The sequence below is a fragment of the Ruditapes philippinarum genome, unplaced genomic scaffold (genome assembly GCF_026571515.1).
Source record: "Ruditapes philippinarum isolate M1 unplaced genomic scaffold, ASM2657151v2 ctg3778_1_1_1_1, whole genome shotgun sequence".
Taxonomy (NCBI): Eukaryota; Metazoa; Mollusca; class Bivalvia; order Venerida; family Veneridae; genus Ruditapes; species Ruditapes philippinarum.
The window spans coordinates 54,390-66,677 of NW_026862599.1; the positions used below are offsets into that span (position 1 = coordinate 54,390).

At 31.2% G+C, this 12,288-nt stretch overlaps 1 protein-coding gene across 1 annotated transcript; it reads left to right on the plus strand.

The window, feature by feature from the left end:
- Positions 1 to 4,464: 4,464 nt before the first annotated feature.
- LOC132719529 (uncharacterized) lies at positions 4,465 to 11,139 on the plus strand. Its single transcript, XM_060703305.1, has 2 exons — positions 4,465 to 4,874; positions 10,772 to 11,139. Exons 1-2 carry the CDS (start codon positions 4,799 to 4,801, stop codon positions 11,137 to 11,139), a joined length of 444 nt encoding a protein of 147 aa, XP_060559288.1. The 5' UTR covers positions 4,465 to 4,798.
- The last annotated feature ends 1,149 nt before the right edge of the window (positions 11,140 to 12,288 follow it).

Sequence of the window (12,288 nt, forward strand, 5' to 3'; positions counted from 1 at the left end):
AGCCACGAGTGAGAATACTGTTTTTAAAGTTCACGAGATGAAATAAAATTACATCTTACACAACAAACAGACAAATTTTCTTTTTATTTTATGCTTATAAACAAGTTAAAACGAAATTTTCATAATTTTAACGTTAATATTAAAATCTGTTTCCCCCATTGAGAGCCCCATTTAGACGGAATTTCTCATTTAAAACAAGAAGTCTTGAGCTGAAAAATAAGTCCGCTAATCAAGGTAAAATGATGATGATATTTATTCATTTTATTAAAAAAATATGAATGATCGCTTGTTTTAATAATAAAAACAAACAATTCTTGTAGGAGAAAAAGTCCAACCATCCATCCATATTTCTGTTACTTACTGCGAATTTATATTAGACCTGGCTTTGTAAAATGTAAGCGGCAGCCATTTTTTTAAAGTTGTGTATTTCATGGGAGGAAAATAATTGTTTAAGATTCAGAATGATATAATTTGGATTTGTTAGTCATACACCTTTTTAAAAGAGAGAAAACTTATTTGAGGATTGTAACAGACAAAAAATAAGCGTTGACAGAAGTGAAAACATTCAGAAAAGGAGCTATGAATATGGAAAACTTGGAAGCTTGCTAAGGTCAGTAAGGAACGCTGGGTTATTACTTATTTTACGAGTGATGGCTGTCAATGCTTTTCAATTTTTCATAAAGCATACGGCAGTTATTGCTCGTAGGATACTTTAATATGCCCAAATGTCTTCAAGAGCAGTTTTGCATGTGTTTTTCAGACTGTAAAAACGAAACAAAAAAATTTAGAGACGAAATTTGGTGATTGGAATTTGAAGGAATAGAAGTAAGTTTTCTCTCTTTATTTCTTTTGACATTTAAGTTATTTATTTATTTCAGTTTTGCTATTTCTTTTAACAGCCTGACATTGTCAGAATTGTCAGTAAAAATAAAATTGAGGTACCACATGGGGAAAATCTTAAAAAAGTAGTTTCGTCATTGAAAAAAGTGAAATTATTTTTTGATAATTTTCACTGTGAAATTATCAAATATAATTTTCACGGATAAATCAGTAATCCACTGAAAAGCATAAAATAAAATTATGTATTTACAGAGTTTAGGTTATGATATTATTATTAAAGGGATGTGACTTACCTTAATTGTTTTAAATGATATTACATGTATTGATCAGTTCAATTCACATTGCTCTGTAAACATGTGATCATGAGGACAAATTGCAATTAGTTGGGAAATAAAGAAACACTCAAATCACACAATCATTCTTTTTGATTTCGTGAGTCAGAGTGACTAACAGCTTTTACATCTTTAAGAAACCCGTGGAAATTTACAAAATGATCTATTTAAGATATTCGTTTATACCTTTCATTTGTTTTAACTTTTCACTAGTAACAGACGCAAAAACACGGACGCAAACGAACGCTTAAAGTTCCTGAGGATGGCAAACGCACGAGAAACGGAAACATATACAAGAAACTATAAACGATTTACGCTTGGAAACGATGCACGCTTCAGAAACGCTTTTATCAAACGCATTTTGTACGCACGCATGTTATACAAAAAACGTAGGAAAGAAATACGCCATTTTATACAAACGAAACTTTCACCATACTGTATCTAAAATTTCATAGATATTCATTAGTCAAACAATAGATTAGTTCAAAATAACCTAAGCAAATTTAGCTAATTTGCCATTATGAACAGACATGATTAATTAAATTCATGTACAACATGTATCAACTGACAGACACATTATACATAAAATATTAAGGAACTGACGACTTAAAGAAAACACAAGTTGTACGATTGATGGATAGAGTATTTAAACATTTAAGTTTTCTCTATAAATTTAAATTTAACCTAAAGCATGTTAACGAATGAATAATAAACATATAGGCATTTCGATATATATTAATTATATATCGTCAATTCTGTAATTGGTTATTGTACTTGGAATGGAAAAAAATACAACAACATATAATGTCGACAGTGTTATACTTTACATTTATAGTACAGATAATGTCATTTATCTCTAAAGGATCTTCAACTCAATAGTAATAGGTATGCAATGTATACTTAAAATACACAAATCGTTCAAATCAGGAAGTTATGAAGCGGTGTATTGGTACCCACGTAAGGTTATCTTATCAACAAGTATACCTTTTAACGTATATTAAACATGAACCGACATCACTATTATAGTAAATATATAAAATAATGCTAAAATATTTAAACAAAGTACCAATTATTTAAACTTTCATTTACTTTTAAAACTGCATGTGTTTCTTTGTCATGCAAAATGTTACATGTTATACACATTTTAACATTTAATTCCCACCATGACAAAACGTTTTCTATATACAAGTTGTAATTTAAAACGGGATACATGTAAATGCAAAGGGTTAAATAATTTTGTTTTCTGATTTTTTTTCTTCGTCTATTTTATGACCGAGATTACAGTGTACCCGAGTCTGTAAATGTATTCCAAATCAGTTGACATGGACATGTATAAACAGACAGGGACATTATACCTTCAATGTTTGAATACAAATATTAAAGAAGTGAATATTTAAAGAAAACACAAATTGTAAGAGATGATTGAGTATTTGAAGATTTTTATTTTCTCTATGCATTTAAATACCACCTTAAACATGTTAACGGATAAATGTGAAAGGCATTTCGATATATAATTATAACATATAATCAATTATGTAAATGGACATTGTACTTGGAGAAGAAAAACATATAATGTCTGAAATGTTATACTTTATAGTAACGATAATGTCATTTATCACTAAAACGACCTTCAACTTTATCGTTATAGGTATATAATGTATTTTGCTTTAACTACTGTTTACATATTAATCGTTATAACCAGGACGTTTTGGAGAGATGTATTTATAACCAATGAAGTGATTTTATCAACAAGGATACCTTTAAACGTAAGTAGTTATTGATTACTTTATTCAACCTTAACCCATTACTTCATATACACCCCTTTAACGCCTTTTTCACCCCCCCTTTTTGTTGTCTCAAATGATGAAAACATGCCTTATTTAAGCCCCAAACACTTGATTTTGTTTGAGAAATGTTGTTAAAAAGTGACCTCTTTTTCGGCGCGGCCCCCCAACCAAAAGATGCATCAGGGGGTTGCCAGAAGGGGGATGTGCCCCCTTCTGTATGGGGGGGGATGAAGGGGGGCGGAGTCCCCCTCATCGCCAAGAAAATCTTGGACTTGTGAGAGGCTGTAAATGACCCCAGATTGATTATAAGGTAACGTGTAACCAACACTGAAAAGCATTTGACTCTATCTCAATCCATTGAGAAGTTGCAGCACTTTGAAATCACTTTTGATGGAAAAAATCAACGCAAAATAGCAATTTTTTTGCAATTTTGAGATATCCCCTCGTTGCCATGGTAACAGAAAATTTAAGCCTGAGCATGTTGTTGCAAGGGCAATGGTCCAGTTAACATTTGTGCCAAGTTTGATTAGTGTTGAAGCAGTTTTTATAGTATTATAGCAATTTGAACTTGTAACGGGAGACTTTTCAATGAAAACAGCCATTTTTCACAAAATGCTCATGAAGTAATGGGTTAACCGACATAAATTTAGTAAATTAAAATGATAAATTATCTAAAAAAGTACCAATTATCTAATCTACCAAAAACTTTAAAAATGCATGTATTTTTTCTGAACTAGAAATGTGTCGTCAAGCCACGGAACTGGCATACAGCCAGAATTTAAAATGTTATAATATTCAGTTCCAAATTTGTTTGCACAAACTATTGTTTTTTTATTTTAAGTTCAAAGCCCTTAAAACTATTTAATGTTAACACAAATCACTTTATACAAAGTTCAAGGCACTGAAACTATTCAGCGTAAGCTTTTGTTAATTGCATATTGCATATTCTTTGCCAAATCAATGATTACATACATTTCCACAAAAGTATGAATTTTGAAACTGAAAAGTCGAACATTCAAGAGAGATAATTGTGTCCAAAATCATTGAACCATTACCAAATTCAAACTAGAACTGCTTATTCCCCAGATGTATCTATATGTCGAATTTGAGTGGAATGTGTACAACCATTAGGGAGATAATGAATGGAAACTAAAAAATTCAGATGTTTATCAAGTTCAAGAGATATAACTCTGTCAGCTATCATCAAACCATGACCAAATTGAAACTTTGCCAATGTATTCTTATGATATATCAATATGTACCACATTTGGGTAAATAATGGACGGAAACTGAAAATGTCCCTTTTTTCAAAGTCAAAGGGGCATTACTCTGCCAAAATCATCGAACCATGATCAAATTTGAACTAGACCTGTGATCTCTAGGTCAAAATTGACCTTGCCTTGAAATTCACTAGCAGAGTAATGACATAATATACACCCCCCCCCCCAAAAAAAAAAAAAAAAAAAATAACATTGTACACACCTTATATATTTCTCATATAGCATAACTTAGTAGACATCAACAAAAGTGTATAAATCGTGCATCTAGGACTAAAATAGTCTTATTTTCATTATGAGCTTTTGTTTAAATGAAGTCCTATTAAATAGTATCTGCTCAATATTAGTAAAGATTCATCACATTTTATCCGAGTGAAGCATTCATGCTTCTGCTTATTTACGCTGCGTTTATTCTGCCCGTCAAGCCTTTATATCCTATTGAATAGTTTCGAATTGGCCAACACCAGTATAAAACTTTCAAAAATACCAAAAGTTCATATTAATTAAAAAAGTGAGTTCTATTTATAAGATATCGACATTTTTGATATTTTTCAGACAGACCATGAAGAAAGAAATCAGCTTTTTCGTAAAATTGTTACAAGAGTTCTTCTCTTTATTAATCATCGTCGATCACAGAGGTATGTACAAATTTTTGTATAAGCTGAAGCTCAAAATGTTCCCATATTAACATGTTTTGGCATGGTGACTTTTTCTTTGAACACTGGTCTTAGAGAAAAGCATTTTTATGGAATATTACGTATATAATACTAATGATTTCAAACTTATTTAACATAAACATTTTTGAAAATATAAAAGACAATGTTTATTTTGTAATTTCTGTTTAACAATCATTTGATATAATGAGGGTTGTTAACACAGACAAGCAGACTAAAGTTAGATAATACAAAAAAAACACTTCGTTTTTATTCTAAAGGGGTTATGTTTTTGCTTTGATAAAATGCTTCGGTGTCGGTTTAAGCCTTGTAGAATTGCATAATCATAATACATCTAATAACTGTTCTACGTATACATCTTTTTACGGTTAGAAAAAAACTTTCCTCCATATATCACCATATCCTTTAGTGTGTTTTGCTACTGAAAAGGATATTAAATCATGCAAAAGAAGTGTCATGCAATATTGATCATTATTGTCTCAACACCATACTCAAGTATTTCATTAACAGTTTATACAAATTGATTTTGTTATGCAACGCGTCACACAATCATTATGATATTTAAATGACTAAGGGGTCATCATACGATCAAAATGACGGACGATCATTTGTATACATAGAGTAGCATGTTTGAATTTAAGTAAACTCGTACATGACTTCCCTTGAGTTTTTGTAATAAAACCATTTGTTTGTTCGTTTTAAATCCTGTTAGAGAAGTGTCAATACTTTTAATAGACCATACACAAGCACTTTGAAAAAGGTGATTTTCTTTCGCAATAATTCATTTGTTTATTAATAGGACTAAGAGGCTATACTAAACATCGTTTTTCACATTAGCACATAATTACATAAAGAAAGGCATGCATTCCATCTATACGTGACTTTGTTGAGCGAACATAAACCGAAAACGTGAAAAAGCGAACAAACAATTTTCTATTGTCAGCTTCAGAGCGTTGTTACCGTGAAACGCCGTGTGAGCGTGACGTTAATGGCGGAGAAATCATGATTAAAGGCCATCTGTTTAACCCTGAGGTGACGGAAAAGGTCATAGAATTTATCTGAAAATAACCCGTATTGTATGAATAGAGTACAGGCAGACACTAAAAACCAAGTTTTGCAGAGAACCGCAGATTCGTCAACATTTATGGTTTGAAAGGCATACTATCAATTAATTGTCGTTGCAAGACATTGTTTCTAGCATGTAGAAACAATAAAGGAGAATCATACAGAATTCATACAAAAAATTAATGCTTGATAATCGAAAACGGCACATGATCCGCGTTCGCGACCAGTATTCATAACGAAGAATACGTTGATACTATATATGTTGTCCGTTTATCATCAGCGTCCGTATCAGTAGTAGATCAGTAGGATGTTAAATGTAACCAAGGAGAACTCCATATTTTTTTATCTTTATAATTAAAAAATGGGAAAATACCACTGTGGTATAAGAATCATCTATATTATTTTAGGCTATGTGAAATAAAACTCACTGTTAAGGGGACAATTATTTAATTTCTCCTGCTTATTACCCCCCTCCCCATCATTAAAAACAATTTCAAGTATAGTACTGTTACAATTATATTATTGTGATAAAGTCAAATATAGACAATAGTAAGCTTTTTGCTTAAGTGACATTTATAGAATGATATGATCATAAAATAAATGCAGTCCGGCAAATTAGAATTATTTATTATAATGATTAGAATTTTACAATAAAAGTGCAGTTTGCAGACGAATGATATTAGAAACTTGTTATATTTGTAATAAAAAATAATCGTAATATTGAATTAATTGTCATTTATTTGCATAATTTCTATACATAAGTTCTGAGATCTTCCTTTCGCTCACATTGAAAAATACGAAAGTGACTTATAAGATATAAAAAAAAAGCTTTTTAATTGGAATTTATGCTAATATTGCAGTTTCTAGACGTATATTATCAGAAATTAATAATATTTATTGTCAAAAATAGTCATTATGATGATTTATACCCCAATAACTTGCATGATTTAAAGTTATATTAAAAGTCAGCGATCTTCCTTTCGCTCACACTGAAAAATACGAAAGTGACTTATAAAATAATAAATATAGTATTTAAAATGAATTTTTTAAATAATTTTGCAGTTTGTAGACGCATTTTTCATAAATGATATTAATACTTTTTTCAAAAAATAATGATTTTGATGATTTAATATCAATTTATTTGCATAACTTATTTACTGTATACAAGTTCAGAGATCTTGAGAACAAAACGAAAGTGATATATTCGGGCGTCAGTGAGCGAGAGGAAATTTAAGTAAAAATATTAAATGTAGCATTTAAATTGAATTTGCAGTGTGTAGACGTATATTACGAAAACTTTATTTGTTTTGCTTGATTTTTATTAAATCATTAAGATGATTGAATCTTCATTTATTTGCATAATGTTTATACAAGAGCTGAGACATCTATCTTCCTTTCGCTCATTGTGAATCTGACTAAAGTGACTGATTGAATATCAAATATAGAGTTTAAAGAGACTTTAATATTAATATTGCAGTTTGAAGAACGTTACATTTATATATTTTGTAGAAATATTAATGTATCCTAAAGATCATTATGTCCCGATTTTCAGAGAAAACCCAGCTTCTGTTTGTTTTGTCCTATGATCATTAAAGTTGGTAGGGAAGTTGATCATTCACAAATGACCTTTATTGATTTTAAGATCAGTAGGTCAAAGGTCACTAACATAATATATAAAGGGGATATTTATTGGTTAATAATATACAGACAGTGCAATTTTTGTGACCTCGTGTACATACAATTTTCATGTATAATCGCCACAACACGTAACTATGCACTATGCAAGATCAAAGGAAGTTAGAATTCCTTTTTTTTTCCTGCATTAGATATGGCCCTTACTTACTTTGTATACTGTTAACATATTTCACAAGTTGTGTAACTTCAATAAACTGCCGGCGTATGAATATTTAACTTGTATTTATTTACTTACGTAAACATTGTCATACCATATAATCAGTATAATCAAAGGGTCAGACTTTCTCGCAACAGTGGGTGGGGCACGATTTGAACAGTAATTCATTTAATAACCAGAAGCAAATGAACATATTCCTTGATAATTATGTTATTATGTAACATAGACTGCACCAAAGAAGCTATAAGTTGACAGAAACACAAAATAGGGGGAAATAATTGATAGAACAAGTACGAAATACCTTACACTGTAGAACTATTTTGATGTAGCGCCTCTCATTTTACATGTCTTACTGCTTAATAACAAACAAATATTCTTCAGATATGATATGAATACATTAAAGCATTACTCTCAGGAGTACATTTCAATAGTGGAATAACAAAATAAGTAATAAATACTTCTCTGTTTAAGCATAAACAAGAGTATCAAAGCAAGAACCCATACGTTTAGCATTATTTGGGATATTAAGGTATAAAAAGCAAAAAAGTAATCTGTTTTTTCTTTCCAATAAAGTTAAACCTCTTCATGTAAAACGCTTTAAGTGACATCTTCTAGGCAAATTTTCACTTGAAATAAAAAGTGGCAACAAATAAGAGCCAACATTAATATTCTAGAATACTTTGGCGGCCATTTTTGACGCCATCTTGGACTTGAGCCAAATGGATATCCATTCCGAAAACTACAGACCTAGCTAGACGAACAATTTGGTATATAAAACTTGCTGTTGGCTGACATAGACCACGTAGATGTCATTTTACCCTATGAATTTGCAGCACTAAAGGTAGCTCGCGTTGATCGGTCTACCCGCAACATTTGTGGAAACATTTTTTTATTTTTCAGTGTTAATAAGTTATCGCCACTGTCTTGACCAAATCATGCACTTTGACAAAAATAGGTTGGATGACTTCTTTCCACACTATATCATCTGCATATAATAGTATCGGGTCCTTTCTCTCATACTCGTCTATCTTCGTTTAACACATGGTTAATGTTATTGATCTTCATCACTAGATCATTTGCGAAAATGAAGTATATTGTCGGTGAGCCGAGTCTCTAATCTTTACTCAAGTAGTATACGTGAACCAGAATAGCTAATAATTGGACGCATACTTGCAGTAAATGCTGTCAATGGCTGTGTGAATAACATTTAGTAAAAGCATGTCAATGTCACAATAATCAAAACTAATGCGTAAGCCAATAAATGATGCAAATATTTAATTATTGTGGCGAATTATACCGTTTAAGACATGATTCTCACGTCAAAGACGATTGCGCCTTAACCAATTTTGCTCACCTTCCGTTATAATATTTTGTCCATTATTTATTAACTGATTCCACTCTTATGTAATGTGGACAGGGGGGTCTGACATTAGGTATATCAAAATGTGACAAATAATGATTTCCTCACATATGGACGGTATTATGCCAGTATCAAAGCTCAACTGAAAAAGTTCTCTCAAGATTGCACTTCAGAACAAAATATGAATTCTCGTCGTAGCCGCATACGGGATTTAGCTTTTAAAATAACTACACTATTTTTTGTCAGCGTGATGTTCCGTAATTTGTGACATTTTGATTGTATAATGGATTGTTTATATTATTTTCTAACATTGACTTATATATTCTAGCTTGATTTAAATGCTCACTGTGGAAATCACAAGAATCCAGGACATTGTATAATCATTCAAAGTGACATGTCCAACTATCAACATCCTGAGTAACCCATGCGTACTTGTTACATAAACTATATACTTCATGAATGTTGTTCAGTGAAATCAATACCCATGGGTTCCGAAGATTATCTATTAAGAATCACGCATCATCAAGTGAAACAAGACTGTCATTAAAAATAATTTCAAACGGGGTGGTTTTGCCTCTTCTTTGGCCTAGTTAGTTATATTTTCCCGAAATTCCCAGGATTGTTTGTTGTAAATGTTTCAATTTTCCATGTTAATCTAGGTAAGGTAAAAATACGAGATGAACGTGAGCAAACGTGGCAACCGTAAATACTTTTGATGCTGGGTCAGTCTGGTATACTGTCACAAAACTTGCCACGTGAACTTCAGTGTGCCGATACTCCCTGTCATTCATTGTTTTGTTATGTTCCGTTTCATCAACATTGTTATGGCCAGGTAACGTATACGATAGCCAATTCGTAACGTTTTGATTTCTCCCCGGTGTAAAGTGTTTTGACGGAAGATGCGTCAGGGCAGATTGATTACGGTTTGACACGGCCAGCTCGGTCTTGATTATTTATAAAAAAAACTGAGCCCGACAGGAGATCTTCCAGATATAATCTTTTACATAACCAATTTTCTTTGGGAAATATCTTTAAAATTGATGCCAATGTTCTACTGCTTAAAAAAAAACAAAACAATATTGTATCCCGAAAGACAATTAAAAAGTTGTATCGAAAATAAGTTCTAGGCCATGAATGATAATTTGAATAGATGACTTCATGAAATATAGGTAACAATTAGCTTAATAATCAATGACCGATTTATGCCCGACAGCCATCGGTCGTCGTTCATTGCCAACATTTTACTTTTACTCTGTGCTACACATGAAAGTATTATTTTTTATATTCTCATTTGTTTTAAATCTGCTGTACAATTATTTGTAAAGGCTTAAATGAATATTTAAAGTTGTTAAAGCAAATCACTTTGCCATACTTCCAATTCAACGCCAAGAACGTTTAGACCATATTTGCATTGCCTAAAAATGACATTTTGCAGTTTCGTTGCATACAATCTCAAGAGTGTTGCACAAATAAATGGTTACAGTTCAAAACAGTTTACTTAAAGTTTATTTACTCTTTAAGGAAGTGACATGATATATTACAAAATTCACAAGTGTTTTTTTTAATTTTTATCTTTTTTGTTAGTTTTTGCAGACATCAGACTTGAGCCGTCTAATGGCATTGTATCTGAAAACACATCTTTTACATGGAATTGCACATTTAGTCCAATCGATAGCTTTATATCCTGGAAAGTGAATGATAATGGAACCGCATACATCGACCAACAAAAATGTACTGGTACTGGATTTCTAAATGAAAGAGATAAATATAAAACCGATTGTGGCACTGGCTGGATTTCCGTTCAAATACGTAATGTTAACAGAAACAATAATGGAGAAGAATGGCATTGTCAAATTGTAGGGACATTCCAAGGTCAGAAAGTAACGTTGCAAGTTCAAGGTAAGACCACACTCTTGAATATTTCGTCTCCTGATTTAAAAAAAATTGAATAAAAAAACTCCATTTTAGCATTTAAAAAAAAAACATGGAAAAAGATTTGTGCTTGAAAAAAAAACCACAACGTTAAACGGTAAGTGCAATTTAATTCGATATTGGCAATGTAGATGTGTGAGAATTGAACGTTTTTTATCGTAATTATACAGTTTGTAAGTCAACGTCATTGAAAGTTCAGCGATTTGCATTCATAGATTCGAACCCTACGCTCAGCAGTATGAAGTTGTTTTTTCTTCTTTTTTATTGATTTTCTTTGTCTTTTTATGATCATTTGAAAACATTCTTTTCTGAGGTATTTTTTAATAATATTTATTTCTAATTTCATTTGTGCACCCATCACTATAAAACAACAGCATACCAGGTAATTAGATAACGTTTTTAAGAACTTTTATTAAACTTTTTTAAAATCTAACATTTTTAAACATACTACTTTTACAAAACAATTTGTAGTATTATTCAACATTCGTTATAACGTTACAACGTCTATATTTCTAATGCCGCCATTTTTCACCTCGCTTTCTCTTGACATTTACTTGAAAGCCCATTGTAATAAATAATTATATAGTGTAAAAAGTATTTTGTCTCATGCATTTGAATTTGAAACAAAACTGGTCACACATATGCATGTGTTCAAACAATAATTGTTTTTATTAAGAAACCTTAAATAATAATACGTAAATAATATGATACCTGAAGGTGACTCACGTAAATGTATCAATACAACCCTGAAACGGAAGCACTGCAATGCACATGATAACATAACATTTCACGTTGCGTTTTATTAATATAAGGATAAAGTTTATTTAACCCATTTTAACATTGTTATTGGCGACGCCGGTAGGCGGCGTCATCTCTTTTTGAATGATTTTTATTTTGGCCTATGGAAGGAGCTGTTATTATTAGCAGTTAATGTCATGTTGTGTTAATTAGTTTTATTTTAATTCGTAAACATCAAGTTAACAAATATGTTGTTATATTTGTACTTAAAAACTTTATATAAAAAGCATGTGCATTGTGATATTATTTTCACGAAATTGCAGGCTCAGTTTAAAAGCTTGTCCCTTAGCTTTATTGACAATACTAAAACCCGGATTTCGAATATCGTTGTGGTCTACATTGATGCCGTTTTCTTTTTCATTCCTTTATAT

Bases quoted from the DNA above. Each gene is read 5' to 3' on its own strand.
- LOC132719529 (XM_060703305.1), top strand. From the start codon at position 4,799: ATGAAGAAAGAAATCAGCTTTTTCGTAAAATTGTTACAAGAGTTCTTC. The intron at 4,875-10,771 runs GTATGTACAAAT...CTTTTTTGTTAG, and splicing joins AATCATCGTCGATCACAGAG to TTTTTGCAGACATCAGACTT.